Source organism: Cherax quadricarinatus, unplaced genomic scaffold (assembly GCF_038502225.1).
Source record: "Cherax quadricarinatus isolate ZL_2023a unplaced genomic scaffold, ASM3850222v1 Contig467, whole genome shotgun sequence".
NCBI classification, from domain to species: Eukaryota; Metazoa; Arthropoda; class Malacostraca; order Decapoda; family Parastacidae; genus Cherax; species Cherax quadricarinatus.
Genome location: NW_027195493.1, coordinates 36,603 through 55,830, shown reverse-complemented (window position 1 = coordinate 55,830; position 19,228 = coordinate 36,603). Strand labels below are relative to the sequence as shown.

Sequence of the window (19,228 nt, the reverse complement as noted above, 5' to 3'; positions counted from 1 at the left end):
TGGTAGTCAGGTGATGTACTGGTAGTCAGGTGGTGTACTGGTAGTCAGGTGGTGTACTGGGAGTAAATTGCTGTAATGGTAGTCAGGTGGTGTACTGGTAGTCAGGTGCTGTACTGGTAGTCAGGTGATGTACTGGTAGTCAGGCGCAGTACTGGTAGTCAGGTGCTGTACTGGTGGTCAAGTGATGAACTGCTAGTCAGGTGCTGTACTGGTAGTCAGGCGATGCACTGGTAGTCAGGTGCTGTACTGGTAGTCAGGTGATGTACTGGTAGTCAGGTGGTGTACTGGTAGTCAGGTGGTGTACTGGTAGTCAGGTGGTGTACTGGGAGTCAATTGCTGTACTGGTAGTCAGGTGGTGTACTGGTAGTCAGGTGCTGTACTGGTATTCAGGTGATGTACTGGTAGTCAGGCGCTGTACTGGTAGTCAGGTGCTGTACTGGTGATCAAGTGATGAACTGGTAGTCAGGTGCTGTACTGGTGGTCAAGTGATGAACTGGTAGTCAGGTGCTGTACTGGTAGTCAGGTGCTGTACTGGTAGTCAGGTGGTGTACTGGGAGTCAGGTGCTGTACTGATAGTCAGGTGCTGTACTGGTGGTCAAGTGATGTACTGGTAGCCAGGTGCTGTAGCGGTAGTCAGGTGCTGTACGGGTAGTCAGGTGATGTACTGGTAGTCAGGTGGTGTACTGGTAGTCAGGTGCTGTACTGGTGGTCAAGTGATGTACTGGTAATCAGGTGCTGTCTGTTAGTAAGGTGATGTACTGGTAGTCAGGTGCTGTACTGGTGGTCAAGTGATGTACTGGTAGTCAGGTGCTGTTCTGGTGGTCAAGTGATGTACTGGAAGTCAGGTGCTGTCTGTTAGTAAAGTGATGTACTGATAGTCAGGTGCTGTACTGGTGGTCAAGAGATGTACTTGTAGTCAGGTGCTGCCTGTTAGTAAGGTGATGTACTGGTAGTCAGGTGCTGTACTGGTGGTCAAGTGATGAACTTGTAGTCAGGTGCTGTCTGTTAGTAAGGTGATGTACAGGTAGTCAGGTGCTGTACTGGTGGTCAAGTGATGTACTGGTAGTCAGGTGCTGTACTGGTGGTTAAGTGATGTACTGGTAGCCAGGTGCTGTTCTGGTGGTCAAGTGATGTACTGGTAGTCAGGTGCTGTCTGTTAATAAGGTGATGTACTGGTAGTCAGGTGCTGTACTGGTGGTCAAGTGATGTACTGGTAGTCAGGTGCTGTACTGGTGGTTAAGTGATGTACTGGTAGTCAGGTGCTACCTGTTAGTAAGGTGATGTACTGGTAGTCAGGTGCTGTACTGGTGGTCAAGTGATGTACTGGTAGTCAGGTGCTGTCAGTTAGTAAGGTGATGTACCGGTAGTCAGGTGCTGTCCTGGTGGTCAAGTGATGTACTGGTAGTCAGGTGCTGTCTGTTAATAAGGTGATGTACTGGTAGTCAGGTGATATACTGCCACTCAGGTGTTATACTACTGTCAATCAGGTGTTGTGGTACTGTCAATCAGGTGTTGTGGTACTGTCAATCAGGTGTTGTGGTACTGTCAATCAGGTGTTGTGGTACTGTCAATCAGGTGTTGTGGTACTGTCAATCAGGTGTTGTGGTACTGTCACTCAGGTGTTGTTGTACTGTCACTCAGGTGTTGTGGTACTGTCACTCAGGTGTTGTGGTACTGTCACTCAGGTGTTGTGGTACTGTCAATCAGGTGTTGTGGTACTGTCAATCAGGTGTTGTGGTACTGTCACTCGGGTGTTGTGGTACTGTCACTCAGGTGTTGTGGTACTGTCACTCGGGTGTTGTGCTACTGTTACTCGGGTGTTGTGGTACTGTCACTCAGGTGTTGTGGTACTGTCACTCAGGTGTTGTGGTACTGTCACTCAGGTGTTGTGGTACTGTCACTCAGGTGTTGTGGTACTGTCACTCGGGTGTTGTGGTACTGTCACTCGGGTGTTGTGGTACTGTCACTCAGGTGTTGTGGTACTGTCAATCAGGTGTTGTGGTACTGTCAATCAGGTGTTGTGGTACTGTCACTCGGGTGTTGTGGTACTGTCACTCAGGTGTTGTGGTACTGTCACTCGGGTGTTGTGGTACTGTCACTCGGGTGTTGTGGTACTGTCACTCGGGTGTTGTGGTACTGTCACTCGGGTGTTGTGGTACTGTCACTTGGGTGTTGTGGTACTGTCACTCGGGTGTTGTGGTACTGTCACTCAGGTGTTGTGGTACTGTGACCTAGGTGTTATAGTACTGACACTCAGGTGTTGTTTTGTACTCCCTCAGATGTTGTTGTATTTCCTCCTTGCTGTTTTGCTGACTCATAGGTGTTGTATTGTAATTCAGGTGTTGTACTGGCTTCCAGGTGTTATGCTTGTCTCACTCAGGTGTTGTGCTAACGTCACCCATGTTTTGTACTGACCCTCAGGTATTTTAGTACTGTTTGTCAGATGTTCTGCTGTTCTCACTCAGGAGCTGTGGTTCTGTCACTCATATATTATATTACTGTACCTCAGGTGTTTTGGTACTGTTATTCATGTATTGTATTGTCACTAAGGTGCTTTCGTGCCTTCACACATGTGTTTTTGTTGTCACTTAGGTGTTTAATTCTGTCAATCAGGTGTTGTTCTCTCACTCAGGTATTGTTGTACTGTCACTCACCTGTTGTGGTACTGTCACTCAGGTGTTGTGGTACTGTCACTCACCTGTTGTGGTACTGTCATTCAGGTGTTGTGGTACTGTCACTCAGGTGTTGTGGTACTGTCACTCAGGTGTTGTGGTACTGTCACTCACCTGTTGTGGTACTGTCACTCAGGTATTGTGGTACTGTCACTCACCTGTTGTGGTACTGTCTCTCAGGTGTTGTGGTACTGTCACTCACCTGTTGTGGTACTGTCACTCACCTGTTGTGGTACTGTCACTCACGTGTTGTGGTACTGTCACTCACCTGTTGTGGGACTGTCACTCAGGTATTGTGGTACTGTCACTCACCTGTTGTGGTACTGTCACTAAGGTGTTGTGGGACTGTCACTCAGGTGTTGTGGTACTGTCACTCACCTGTTGTGGGACTGTCACTCAGGTATTGTGGTACTGTCACTCACCTGTTGTGGTACTGTCACTAAGGTGTTGTGGGACTGTCACTCAGGTGTTGTGGTACTGTCACTCACCTGTTGTGGTACTGTCACTAAGGTGTTGTGGGACTGTCACTCAGGTGTTGTGGTACTGTCACTCACCTGTTGTGGGACTGTCACTAAGGTGTTGTGGGACTGTCACTAAGGTGTAGTAGGACTGTCACTAAGGTGTTGTGGGACTGTCACTAAGGTGTTGTGGGACTGTCACTCAGGTGTTGTGGTACTGTCACTAAGGTGTTGCGGGACTGTCACTCAGGTGTTGTGGTACTGTCACTCAGGTATTGTGGTACTGTCACTCACCTGTTGTGGTACTGTCACTAAGGTGTTGTGGGACTGTCACTCAGGTGTTGTGGTACTGTCACTCACCTGTTGTGGGACTGTCACTCAGGTATTGTGGTACTGTCACTCACCTGTTGTGGTACTGTCACTAAGGTGTTGTGGGACTGTCACTCAGGTGTTGTGGTACTGTCACTCACCTGTTGTGGGACTGTCACTAAGGTGTTGTGGGACTGTCACTAAGGTGTTGTGGGACTGTCAGGTGTTGTGGTACTGTCACTAAGGTGTTGTGGGACTGTCACTCAGGTGTTGTGGTACTGTCACTAAGGTGTTGTGGGACTGTCACTCAGGTGTTGTGGTACTGTCACTAAGGTGTTGAGCTACTATTACTCAGGTGTTGTGGTACTGTCTCTCAAGCGTTGTGGTACTGCCACTCAAGCGTTGTGGTACTGTCACTCAGGTGTTGTGGTACTGTCACTCAAGTGTTGTGGGACTGTCACTCGGGTGTTGTGGTGCTGTCACTCACGTGTTGTGGTACTGTCACTCGGGTGTTGTGGCACTCAGGTGTTGTGGTACTGTCACTCGGGTGTTGTGGTACTGTCACTCGGGTGTTGTGGCACTCAGGTGTTGTGGTACTGTCACTCGGGTGTTGTGGTACTGTCACTCGGGTGTTGTGGTACTGTCACTCGGGTGTTGTGGTACTGTCACTCGAGTGTTGTGGTACTGTCACTCGTGTGTTGTGTTAGTTTCACTCAGGTGTTGTGGTGCTGTGACTCACGTGTTGTGGTACTGTCACTCAGGTGTTGTAGTATTCTCATTCAGGTGTTATGGTACTGTGACTCACGTGTTGTGGTACTGTCACTCGGGTGTTGTGGTACTGTCACCCAGGTGTTGTGGTACTCTCACTCAGTTGTTGCGGGCGCTGTGACTCACGTGTTATGGTACTGTCTCTCACGTGTTGTGATACTCTCATTCAGGTGTTGCAGTATTCTCACTCAGGTGTTGTGGTACTATCACTCACATGCTGTGGTACTCTCACTCAGGTGTTGTAGTATTCTCATTCAGGTGTTATGGTACTGTGACTCACGTGTTGTGGTACTGTCACTCGGGTGTTGTGGTACTGTCACTCAGGTGTTGTGGTACTCTCACTCAGTTGTTGCAGTATTCTCATTCAGGTGTTGTGGTACTGTGACTCACGTGTTATGGTACTGTCTCTCACGTGTTGTGATACTCTCATTCAGGTGTTGCAGTATTCTCATTCAGGTGTTGTGGTACTGTGACTCACGTGTTGTGGTACTGTGACTCACGTGTTGTGGTACTGTCACTCGGGTGTTGTGGTACTGTCACTCAAGTGTTGCGGGTGCTGTGACTCACGTGTTGTGGTACTGTCACTCACGTGTTGTGGTACTGTCGCTCACATGTTGTGGTACTGTCACTCAGGTGTTGTGGTACTGTCACTCACATGTTGTGGTACTGTCACTCAGGTGTTGTGGTACTGTCACTCACATGTTCTGGTACTCTCACTCAGGTGTTGTGGTACTGTCACTCACATGTTGTGGTACTCTCACTCAGGTGTTGTGGTACTGTCACTCACATGTTGTGGTACTCTCACTCAGGTGTTGTGGTACTGTCACTCACATGTTGTGGTACTGTCACTCAGGTGTTGTGGTACTGTCACTCACATGTTGTGGTACTGTCACTCAGGTGTTGTGGTACTGTCACTCACATGTTCTGGTACTCTCACTCAGGTGTTGTGGTACTGTCACTCACATGTTCTGGTACTCTCACTCAGGTGTTGTGGTACTGTCACTCACATGTTGTGGTACTCTCACTCAGGTGTTGTGGTACTGTCACTCACATGTTGTGGTACTCTCACTCAGGTGTTGTGGTACTGTCACTCACATGTTGTGGTACTGTCACTCAGGTGTTGTGGTACTGTCACTCACATGTTGTGGTACTCTCACTCAGGTGTTGTGGTACTGTCACTCACATGTTGTGGTACTCTCACTCAGGTGTTGTGGTACTGACCCACGTATTGTGGTACTGTCACTCAGGTGTTGTGGTGCTGTCACTCACGTGTTGTGGTACTCTCACTCAGATGCTGTGGTACTGTGACTCACGTGTTGTGTTAGTTTCACTCAGGTGTTGTGGTACTGTGACTCACGTGTTATGGTACTGTCACTCAGTGCTGGGACTCACGTGTTGTGGTACTGTCACTCAGTGCTGGGACTCACGTGTTGTGGTACTGTCACTCAGTGCTGGGACTCACGTGTTGTGGTACTGTCACTCAGTGCTGGGACTCACGTGTTGTGGTACTGTCACTCAGTGCTGGGACTCACGTGTTGTGGTACTGTCACTCAGTGCTGGGACTCACGTGTTGTGGTACTGTCACTCAGTGCTGGGACTCACGTGTTGTGGTACTGTCACTCAGTGCTGGGACTCACGTGTTGTGGTACTGGCACTCAGTGCTGGGACTCACGTGTTGTGGTACTGGCACTCAGTGCTGGGACTCACGTGTTGTGGTACTGGCACTGTACTGTTGTCATAATATTGTTAATAAAACATTATCATAAGTTTACCATATAAACAGTGTTATATAATGTCTACAGGTGACAATGGCTCGGATACTTAATACTACGAAGAGTCCTGTCGACTTGTTCCAGGACCCAACAGTGAAGCAAGTACTGTATATGGATATTTTCTGCGTCCACCCAGACTATGGTCGTCAGGGTGTTTGTAAGAAGTTAGTGCAGGTGGGTAGTGATTAGCACTTGTGGTGGTGTTTAATGCAAGTTGGTTGTGATTAGCTCTCGGGAGGTGTTAAGGTGAAGTTGGTGGGTGGTACTTAACTCTCTTGTTAAGGTAATGTAGGTTGGTGGTGATTTAGCTGTTGTGGTAGTGCTAAGGCAATGCAGGTGGGTGGTGATTAGCTCTTTTTGTGGTTTTAAAGTGATGGAGGTAGGTGGTAATTAGCTCTAGTGGGAGTGCTAAGAGGACGTAGGTGGGTGCTCAATCAACGTTAGTGGAGTAACTTCAGATGTAGCAAATGGAGCAAAATGGTAAAAATTTCCTGCTAAATTTATACAGACACAAATTCAGTGAGCATTAGGTTGCAAACACATGTGTTTCTGACTTCTAGGTGAATATCTCTGGCTTCTCGATTTAGGATAGAGTCGGATTATTTTAAGTATTACCAAAGTAATACTTAAAATTGTATTTATGTGTACCTATGCATTAAGGCATAGGTACACATAAGTACAATTTTCATTCATAGGAAAACCCAAAAAGAGTGAGAAAAAGTAGCTTATTTCCACTGGGATCCTTGACATAACAAAGGTTTAACAAAGGAGTGGAACTAATTGTCTGCACATAACAAAGTCTGTCCTAGCATGACCCAGTTCACGAACAGAATTAAAAATTACCTAAAGAATGAAGTTACAGAAAGGGAGAAGAGTGATATCTTGTATAGTTAACAATCGTATACCTAAAATGTAAACTGATCCTCTATTTAATATTCACACAGGTGAGTTAATTAGCTGTTTAATTATTATGGTTATAAGGTGACTGATTTCTACTGTATTCTTACAGCTTGTTATTAAATAATAAGATATTACCAGGACCCAAATGGAAATAAGTCACTTTGACTTTATGGTAATTATCCTAGGTAATTTTACACGAATGTTACTGTGTATGATAATTGGTAAGATGAGATCCCTTTATTCGAATTCTTGGGACCGGAAATGTGTTGGGTTTCGAGAGTGTGAGTAGAAAGAGAAGACAGCCAGTTAGGTCCAGTTCACGTACTGAACACGACACATACGAGTCACAGTGTCCAAGCCAGCCAGTTAGGTCCATTTCACATACTGAACACGACTCATACGAGTCACAGTGTCCAAGACAGCCAGTTAGGTCCAGTTCACGTACTGAACACGACTCATACGAGTCACAGTGTCCAAGACAGCCAGTTAGGTCCAGTTCACGTACTGAACACGACTCATACGAGTCACAGTGTCCAAGACAGCCAGTTAGGTCCAGTTCACGTACTGAACACGACTCATACGAGTCACAGTGTCCAAGACAGCCAGTTAGGTCCAGTTCACGTACTGAACACGACTCATACGAGTCACAGTGTCCAAGACAGCCAGTTAGGTCCAGTTCACGTACTGAACACGACTCATACGAGTCACAGTGTCCAAGACAGCCAGTTAGGTCCAGTTCACGTACTGAACACGACTCATACGAGTCACAGTGTCCAAGACAGCCAGTTAGGTCCAGTTCACGTACTGAACACGACTCATACGAGTCACAGCGTCCAAGACAGCCAGTTAGGTCCAGTTCACGTACTGAACACGACTCATACGAGTCACAGCGTCCAAGACAGCCAGTTAGGTCCAGTTCACGTACTGAACACGACTCATACGAGTCACAGTGTCCAAGACTGCCAGTTAGGTCCAGTTCACGTACAGAACACGACTCATACGAGTCACAGTGTCCAAGACAGCCAGTTAGGTCCAGTTCACGTACTGAACACGACTCATACGAGTCACAGTGTCCAAGACAGCCAGTTAGGTCCAGTTCACGTACAGAACACGACTCATACGAGTCACAGTGTCCAAGACAGCCAGTTAGGTCCAGTTCACGTACAGAACACGACTCATACGAGTCACAGTGTCCAAGACAGCCAGTTAGGTCCAGTTCACGTACAGAACACGACTCATACGAGTCACAGTGTCCAAGACAGCCAGTTAGGTCCAGTTCACGTACTGAACACGACTCATACGAGTCACAGTGTCCAGCAAATGTTCACTTGCAGCTAAACTGAGTCACACTGAAAGACACAAAATATTACCAAACACAAAAAACAGAAGCAACTTTCAGTACACAAAAACAATGAACACATCAGTTAGGAAAACTAAGTGACAATGTGAGAATAAAAGAGGTAATATAACTTTGTTCTTTGCTGAACATTGTTCATTGCCAGTAGTTCACCATATAAATAAATTCTGCGAAGAACATTTTGCTTACAGTTCTGAATGTAAGAATCTTTTAAACTCAGGACTAGGATTTAACAGATCCAGAATAATCGCCTGTATTCTGGCGCGTTTTTTATCATTGTTTCACGTAAATTTAGCTAGATTTAAGCTTCGTCATCAACACATGTTTTATCAACACTAATCTTCAAATATTTAATGGCCTGTCCTTCCTTAAATTTTTGTAACCATCTTGCTGAATATTCAGAATATTCATAGTTACCTTTAATATTACCTTCGTCATGATATATTTTTTATTTTTTTTATATTTTATTTAAAACTTCTTGTACAAATATATATAAGTACATATATCAATATGTAACACTGACACTGGTGGTGACCAATAAACATTCACTAAACAATCTACTGAATAAGCACGTACATAGGGTCATTAAACAATCTTAACACAACGTACACACTACTTCTACGTACATTGCTTCACAAGTACACATGGGTTTATAGATATAATGGTAGCTACTCATTTAATAATGACATGAACAAGGACAACATCTGTAACACAATATATAAACACAAAACAACACAGTCAACATCTGACATTATATATACAAGTAATGCCCAAACTTACCAATATTAATTATACCTTACTTTTTTTTTTTTTAAACTTCATATTACAACATAATAAATATATATAAAAAATCCCATCTTGTATTTAAACTGGTATACAAAAGCGAACACATGAACATAATACGTGGCAGTGACACAGCCACTGTTTACAACCATACATAATGATACATCGAAATATAAACACATATGCAGTTTAATGTGATCCTTTATTGACAACGTTTCACCCACACAGTGGGCTTTTTCAGGCCACAAACAGAGCTACCTCGCGTACCTTCCACCCCAGGTAGATCTGTTTGTGACTTGAAAAAGCCCACTGTGTGGGCGAAATGTTGTCAATAAAGGACCACATTAAACTGCATATGTGTTTATATTTCCATTGTGTCGGTATTTTATACCATTTATTTCCATAATGATGCATCACTTAAGTGCGTAGTACAATACTTGTAACATTATGACAAAAAATTTTAATTTCAAAACATTAATACATAAATATTTTTTTTTAATTCGCCGGTATTCTCCCTGCCCGGGTCTTTTCCAAGTAGTGGTGACCCGGCCTTGGCTCCCTATCTGGGGAGTATCTCGAGACTTAAGTCTCCCATGGGAGGAGGTAAAAGTACCCCCTCATCTTTGGGACCAAGTGTCCCCAGGCCTAGCCACAGTCTCCGCCCTCACGGGGCTCGTAGGGAGAAGCTAGGCTTCTGGTCTGCCATCTGCCCCGCCCCAAAGAGGCTCGTGGAGATGGCAGTCTTATGAGCTGCAGGTGGTAGCTAGCTCAGGCCTTCATCTACATAAATAATTTAAATACCATAAATAATTTAAATATCATCAAATATGTATGGTTATACCTGGACTACATTCATCCTTTGCTTCACGAGGTTCAATGACCCTGCTAACGCAGCCCTCCTACAACACATTGGTCCGTTGTATACAATTCATCATTAAACGTCCATCATCCTGACCCCCCTAAATGCCATACACATAAGTTTTCCTGATCATAACAGTGCCACTAACAGCGTACCTTACTCATTACATAATAAAGACGATATTCACATCAAAGCTATCAGTATAAACAGATGCCCAACAAAGTGTCACATAGCGCCGGAAAACTGACCTTTACATCTTACGGTACAAGACAATTATACCTCTAGTGCTTGGACACGCACATGACTGTGTCCCTACCTACACATTACCCACACAACGCCCTTGTGAGTGGAATCCGTACTCTTGCTGCACTCCATGCGCACCCAACATGCTTCATGTATCTACAGCCAGCATATGTCATGATCACCAGGACCAACACCTGGTTATCCCTTCCAGGGGAACCAGCGTTTGGACCCCCCCCCCTTCCATACTGCCATACATACCGTTCTCCACATATACTTGGATCATGCATTCACATGGTTTTCCATAATCATGTGGTAAGAGCTTACCGTAATAATGTGCAAGGACACAATTCAATTATATTTTCTCCTTAGAGACACAGAGACAGCATGCCTCAAGGTACATGATACAATCAGTCAATCACATAAGCGACTCTTTTATATAACAATTCATGAAAACACACCTGATTAAAAGAGAGCACTATTATACGCTCACCCACAACCGGGTTTATGTGTTGATCCAAACTGAACACAATACATGAAATGTTCCCAGCCACCAAGACACACACCTCCCTCACACCTTACACCACACCTTTACTTATCAAAAGCATCACTCACGCCCACGCATACCTCAAGAAGCCAGCTTCATTATACCCCTTAAGATTGCAACGCCCATAAGTCTCTGACGCGGAAGCTACGATATCCCTCCGAAAAGGTTAAATGCCATCTGTTCCCAGTGATGTCCTTATTCCTCTGTTGTGTCCCATAAAATATCGCTGCCAGTTCCCTGATTCTCTCCCTTACTGACACATGTCTGAAAACCCATGATGTATACACAAATTGCACCGGCACCCCCCCCCCCCCAACATCTAAGCCTAACGCCCTTAAAACCCTAATCCAACCTCCATTCACCATACGTAAAACCCTACTAAACCACTCCTTCACTGGTTCCAACTTCGTACAAAACATGAAAGACAGTGTCAATGTCCCCACACACATAACTCTCCCCTCCCTCCTGCACACGCCTATTTGCCTACACTTCTCCAGACGGCAATATATTGTGGAGGAATTTAAACTTTACTTCCCTTACTACTGCGTTCAGTCGTAACCCTTTTAAGCGGCCCCATGTACCACTCCACGCATACATCGGATATATACCTTCAACCTTAGCAACCACCTCCCCACCACCCACCTGAGCCTGTCTTCCTATCTTGACCCTGCGTGGGTCCCATGCATAAATTAATAATCTGAACATTCCCTCACACACATCTGGACATCTCTACCCCTAACCCAACACTCCAAATCCCTTCAAACCCATGCCAAACCTGTGCCTGCAACCCTACCCACCCTCAAATAACTGTGTTTAAAATACATGCCCAACATCCTTTGATGCAGTGCCATTAACCTCAGCCCTCCCCGGCATACCAGAAGACACAACATCTCTCGATAACCAGTCACATCCCGAACCCCAAATATATCGATATACACGATATACACGCTTCAACAGATGCTTCTCATCGCACGTTTTCAAGGGATATATACCTACCACATGCCACAGCTTACCATACAAAAGCACATTCATACGCAATCCCGCCAATCTACCCAGAACCCTATCCACAGCTTCTTTTGAATTCATGTCCCTCGCCTCCTGAAGGTTTCCCATATGAACAACCCCACACACCTTAATTTGACGCACCAGGGGTCAGCCGTATTCCTGTCTTAGAGCCCCACCCATGCTGTCCCCCACCTTCATAAGCATAGACTTTTCCCTATTAATCGTCATCCCTGCTGCCCTTCCGAAACGCTCCACCAATTCACCCACCTTTCGTAAATCTTTTGACCATCTGAATAGAACCATGGTATCATCCACATAACCCACGATTCCTGGTTGCACAGCCACTTCATCTCTCTTCACTCCCTCCCTTACACTCCATCGCACAGCCCTATATAACAGATCCTGGATCAACACAAAGAGAAGCTGCAACACATGGCACCCTTGCCTCAAGCCCCTTTCCATCCTAACTAGTTTTCCTAGCCTACCATTTACCTGCACCTGTACCATAGCCTGCTCATACAACACCTTTGCCCAACTGACGATTTCCCTCTCAAATCCTTGCCACTGCATTAGCTTCCACAATGCCTAATGCTCCACACAGTCATATGCTGCATGCAAATCCATTGCTAATACCCCACCTTTATTTGCCCCCCACTTTCGTCTATAAGCCTACATATGATCCCTTGCCCCACTCACATTGATCACCCAGGCACACCATACTGACCCTCATCCAAAACTTTGTCAAGAACTCTTTTCATCCTATTCCCTAACATTTTAGCGAAGATCTTTTAATCACCACACACATTAAAGTAATCGATTGATAATCATGTATGTAATCACAAGACTTCTTTTTCGGGACCATGACCATCACACCTGTACGTTGCTGTTCCCCCAACCTACCTTTGGTTTTCGTAGCATTAAATAAAACCACTAAAAATTCACGCAAACATTCCCAGTTTTCCTAATAAAAATCACAAGGAATACCATCAATCCCCAGCAATTTTCCCACACTTATTCCCTCCACTGCCATTCTAATCTTCTCCTCGCTTATAGGCCCACTCAGATTCAGCCAATCCTTATGCTCCAGATTACAACAGACCCATTCACACATTTCCCCTAGCTCCTCACCATTAACCCCCACTCTTTTGCCATGCATCTCGTACCATGCATCCACATAGCAACCCATACCCTCTGTTGACATGAACACCTGCCCCTGGACCCTCAAGCTCATTATTTCCGTCGCCCTGCGACGGAAATATGCCGAAGGACAGTCGCTCCATAAAACCTCATCGATTCCTCCTGTGATTTGTGCCGCATCAAATTCACGATTTTGAATATCCCTAATCAGTTGTTTAAAACCCCCAATCTCAGCCACCGGATACCCCCCCCCCTCCCATATAGCATTCCTGCAGTTGACCTTCCAGGTAATGTAAAACACCATATTGAAATCTCCGCTCTTCCCTTCCCCGCTTCTGATAAAAATCCCTCACCTTCCCCTTACCGACCGTGTCCCACCACTCAAGGACGTCTATCCCCCAACCATCTGCCCACCATCTCCTCCAAGCACTCTCAAAAGATTCCCTCCCAACCCCTTTGTGCAATAACCCAACATTCAACTTCCAATAACCCCTGAAATGCTTTGGCAATCCCTCCCAATTCAAGCCCACCAGAACCCCTCTATAATCAGAGAAGCTCACATTCAATGCACAAACGCTGCTTACCCTCACTCCCCGAGATACGCCTCGCCGCAAAATCCCGCCAAATAAATTTATGCATGACCCCACCCACCTCCTCCCCTCCCGCGTCCACTAAATTCACACCTCGCAACAGATTCCCTAAATACCCCCCAAAAAAAAAAAAAACGTTCCTCTAGGTTCTACGTCCTCACGCCTAACAATACAGTTCCAATCACCTCCTTGAATCGTAACGACTGGCAGCGATCTTAAATGGTAAACAACGACGTCCATAAAGAACCTATTTTTGGCACCCATATCTCCTTCCACAGGCCCATACACCCCTATGAAACCCACACTAGATCAGGTACATATCTCTTTAAAAATACCTCCAGACTCTTACATTTGTCTACTGACTTCAACCCATTAACATTTAAAGTAATACACTTGAAGGATTCAATGGAGGCTTGCCTTTAGACACAATAACACTCTTAGATCCTAGACGAGCACCCCCATCTCTCCTCCCACACCCCACTCTGCCTTCCCCTTTCACATGCTCAACACACTTTGTTCCACCTGTACCTCTACGGGTCACATCGTGCCATGCTTTTTCCCCAGACCTTTGCCCAGGAGTCAAAACGTCATCACTATCTGATATCACATCAGCTCTCTTGAGAGCTACGATCTGCAATCATGGCCCCCTCTAGGCTGTTATCCCTGTGGACGTCCACTACTACATACTGTTCTACTTCCACGCCACACGTGGCCTGCACGTTGGAGCCTCCTGCCCTTGCCTCTACACTCTCGGTTTCCAAACCAGCATGGATCATCGTAGATGCCGAAACGTCCAGCAATTCATGCAGAGCCTCCTGAATGGATGCCTCCATTACATCCTGAGCAATTACAGAGTCCTTCCCCGTCGCTGACACCAAGCCTACGTCCTCTCCAAATCCAGGTAGGGTCACACATACAGAAGACAACTCTGTCTCCTTCTCTACCTCCTCACTCCACGACTTCTGTGCCGGAGACTCACACTGCATTGCCATAGCATATGTTTGCTGCTTCATTGCATCATCAGTCCTTGTATCAGCAGTTGATCTTCCTCGTCGCATAGGACATTGCACAGCGATGTGATCATATGTCCCACATAATCGACACGTACGCCTCTGACCTGTGTACGTAACGAAGACTTGAGTATGGAAGTCCTCCATCACCATGTACGCTGGTATAGGGTGCTTTAGGGACATTTTAAAGGAAAAAGACCCTTCTGGCACGCCAATAAGTGGTCCATCACACTAACGTTCCAATGTCGCCAAATGTATCGTACTATAACGCCCAAAAACGTTTCTTAAATCACTCTCATCAGCTTCAAAAGGAACATTATGCACCTTGATCCAAGTATAAAACCGTGATATATCATGGAGGCAGATGTTAACACCATGGTTAACTGGCTTAACCACATCCTGGTACCTGGCCACCATATTTTCATAAGTGTTGCTCTGTCGGAATTTGGCGAAAAGCCTTGAACTACCATTCAACGAAATGCCATAGAGCTACTCGTTTGCGATGCCATGCGTGTCCCTTAATATCGCCATCAGCAAAAGATGGGTGTTCTGACTATTGAGCGAGCCCTTCACAAGTTCAAGGCAAACAGTGTTGACACACCTACGTCCACCTTCCGCCATTATGAAAGTACTGCCACCTGCCACCTGCCACCTGCCACCTGCCACCAGGGGTTTAGAGAGCAGCTCCACTGTCGTCCTCTCTGCACAAAGGCTGAGAGACGAATGCATATTTTTGATTGATTCATAATCAGCATTCCGTTAATTAGCATTATGCTCACTCCAGTGCTAACCAATCCACTCTATCCATACACGATCGAGAACTTCATTTGTTCATCTATGCAATGTTTTCTATATTTCACTAACTTCTGCTCATAAGTCATCAACAATTTTTTACTCTGTTTCTTCAGGTCGTAGGGTAACTTTAATATAATTTTTATGCACCTGTTACGACTTTGATGTCGTAACTTAAAATGTTCCTGGCTCCTACAGGCTGCTGTCTAGAGGTTATAAATTTACACTGAAAAACACAGCAACTTTTGGGCCAGCATGTAATCATACAAATTAAGAAGAATGAGTGCAAATAATTAATGTTGAATAAGGAAGGACATAAAAACTCACCTGTACATAAATATTTCGATATTAATAATAATTTATATATAACTTACAATCTACTACGAAAAACCACCAGACTCCAGTTTACATTAACTAACTAGCACACTGCTACTAATGAGTTAAACAAAATAAGTCATCAGGTAGGCACCATGACATACACCCCCCTGTCTTCACTTCTGCCTGGTAGACTAATTTCCAGCAGATAAAACACCATACAGTACTCTCGCATAAACAGGCCTCTGCATACTAGGGCCTTATAAATAAACATGAGAGCACTTCTACACAAACACCTATAGTGTACACTAAAAAACTTATCAAAATTACCTACTCAAACTACTGCCCAAACATAATGACTTTACCCCGTCACCACCGTCTCGTACTGAACTAATCACACCTCTCATCTGCTCCTGTCCTGGCTACTGCCTGACTGACAGGAATAAAACGCGTTCGCTTTCAGGTAATAATACACGTATACTACACGGAGAATGACATTATATATGGAGCGTTATTTTATATATAACTTTTTAATACAATATTTCACAATAGCTCCCCATAACCATCCTGAGGGACGTAGTCCAAGAATTTACGATGGTGTAAATAAAGTATCCAGAGACGGGGCCGCAAATTTCTGATAGCTGAGCAATTTTCAGTTTTAATGAACCATTTACTTGTTTATATCTGGTCACAATCGTAATACGTTATTTACGCAAACATTAACTAGGTCACACACACACACAGTGCAGGCTGAAGCCTAGCACCTCGAAATCTAAGAGGCCTCTTGCCAAGGTGAATAATATTTTTGACACTAACATAGTCCTTTCTTACAAATGCTGTTATAGACTCTAAACAAACCTTCAGTAATGTTGTTTGTGTTCCATTTCAGAATCATACTATCTTAAGCCAATAACTCGACACTAGCATTGATTTCTGTACTGATTTCGTCCTTTCAGGAAAGCAGTACAAAAGATAAGTCACTTGTTTTGTTATGTTAATGAGAAGGGTGACACCAGGCTTCAAGTTTACAATCTTTTGCGGAAAATAAAAGAACTGGAGATTTATTTATCCTGCATTTTTCTGGACCGTGTGCTAGGTTATTTTCAAACCACTGTAAGGGCGAGGAACTCGCGGTGAGTCGTAAAACTCTAGATAGGCACGTTAGCCACTGGGTCAACTGGCTACAATAAGATTCATCCAACTAGTTAAATTTATACACCACAGGAAGGATAGTATAGACACCATTGTGTCTATGCTAACCTATGCAAGTTTTTACAGATGAAGCTCAAGCCAGTGTGGCCGTGACGAACTCTAGCTTAGGTCTCTTCAAAGCTGTCATTATGACTCACGAAATCATAATGACACGATTACAAATAAACCATAGTACGGGCAGGGCGTGAACTCGTGGCTAGTGAGTCGTAAAACTCCACACAAGCGCATTAGCCACTGGGCCAACTGGCTAGAGTAAGATTCACCTAACTAGGTATATTTATACACCATAGTGGCTAATGTGATGGTCTGGAGTTTAACTACTCTCTAGCCACGAGTTCAACACCCTCCCTTACTGCGATTTGTTCCCAATCTTGACATTACGATTTTTTGAGTTACGTTATTTCACAAGGTCAGCAAAGCCATTCAGATATCAGAATGGTTATTGAGTAATTGTGCATGTTTGTTCAGTTCCCTTAAGAATTTTTTAAGCAAAATTAGAGAAGATTTTGATGTGTGTGAGCACCAAGCAAAAGTCACCTTGTAAAACGTTAACCACAGAACTGTCACAAGGAGACAGAGAGTAAAGAAACGGAGATAAGTTTAGGATAGAATTCTTTATTCATATACAAAATGTATATAGGCAGCACTATCGTGGTGCCAAGTGATTGTGAAACAGAAAATTGTAACTGTTTTACATGATGGTAGTATTCCTGGTGTCTTTTTCTGTCTCATAAACACACTTACTTACAGCTAGGTTACACTACACATGCATGGACATGTATATATATATATATATTTATATATATATATATATATATATATATATATATATATATATATATATATATATATATATATATATATATATATATACATATAGATATATATATATATATATATATAATATATATATATATATATATATATATATATATATATATATATATATATACATATATATATATATATATATATATATATATATATATATATATATATATATATATATATATATATATATATACTTACACAAATCTGGGTTTTTCTTTTTTTTCATAATAGATCTTGTTCTTCTTACTTTCCTCTATTCTGTGTAAGTCATGCATGTAAAGTAAAAGGACACAAGTGCAACTAATGTGACATTTTATTGTGGCAACGTTTCGCTCTCCAGGAGCATTGTCAAGCCGATACAAACAGAATATGGACACAGAGGGTACATAAAGGCTCAGAGTGAGGTGCAATACTAGTGAGGTACCATTTCGATGTTCACTAGTGGTAGTAGTAGTAGTGGTAGTAGTGGTAGTGACAATATGGTAGAGCAATTAATTCGTACATGAGTAAAAGGCCATAAAAGCTATTATTTGGGTAACATAAAAATAGGTTGGACAAATACAGACTGGATAGAGAAGGCCTTTTTTAGTGTTCACTCTTGGTAATGTGCTTTGTGTAGTATAACAGGAGAGACTATGTGATGGCAGGGTTTACTGTTTTCAGGAGGATTCTCGCTAAGACTTCAGAGATGGTGAAGCTGCCGTTGTTTTGTTTAATTGTATTCGAAACAGCGATCAGTGCTGATTCGAGGCACTTGCGACTGCGGAAATTAGTTTCTTTGATCACTAGTTGGGCGTCTCTGAATTTCATGAGATGATTGATGGAACTTCGGTGTTGTACACAGGCGTTGTTCAAGTTATCGTTCCTACATGCGTAAATGTTGAAGACTGAGACACTTATGCAGCATATGGGAATCTTTATTCAGGAAACGTTTCGCCACACAGTGGCTTCATCAGTCCAATACAAAGAGGAAGGCGTAAGGAGAGGAGGAGTATGAGGTAATCAGTCCCTCAGCCTGGAGTCGATGTGTTCAGTCCATCAATCTTGAAGAATGTACAGCATAGGGCCGTAGACGTGGCTTATATACTGTAGTGAGGTGACTTGAAGCAGGTGGAGGCGGGATCATAGTGGTACCATCCACTAGTCGAAGTAGGTCTTTGTCCAAAGGTTGAACAAGCGTTGAAGAATTCTTTGTAAGAAGATCCCATGATGCTGCAGTGTCTGACAGTTGTGATGAATGGTTTGAAAAACCGACAAGTTGAAGATTGAGACACTTATGTCAGACACTGCAGCATCATGGGATCTTCTTACAAAGAATTCTTCAACGCTTGTTCAACCTTTGGACAAAGACCTACTTCGACTAGAGGATGGTACCACTATGATCCCGCCTCCACCTGCTTCAAGTCACCTCACTACAGTATATAAGCCACGTCTACGGCCCTATGCTGTACATTCTTCAAGATTGATGGACTGAACACATCGACTCCAGGCTGAGGGACTGATTACCTCATACTCCTCCTCTCCTTACGCCTTCCTCTTTGTATTGGACTGATGAAGCCACTGTGTGGCGAAACGTTTCCTGAATAAAGATTCCCATATGCTGCATAAGTGTCTCAATCTTCAACTTGTCGGTTTTTCAAACCATTCATCACATGCGTAAATGTGTTCATT

At 44.0% G+C, this 19,228-nt stretch overlaps 1 protein-coding gene across 1 annotated transcript in view; it reads left to right on the top strand.

Moving 5' to 3' along the window:
• LOC138851383 (uncharacterized) overlaps positions 1-19,228 on the top strand; it is a 135,558-nt gene that overhangs the window by 90,386 nt on the left and 25,944 nt on the right. The window contains exon 4 of the mRNA XM_070080457.1: positions 6,010-6,153. Coding sequence (XP_069936558.1) covers positions 6,010-6,153 — 144 coding nt within the window. The remainder of the gene's footprint in view (positions 1-6,009; positions 6,154-19,228) is intronic.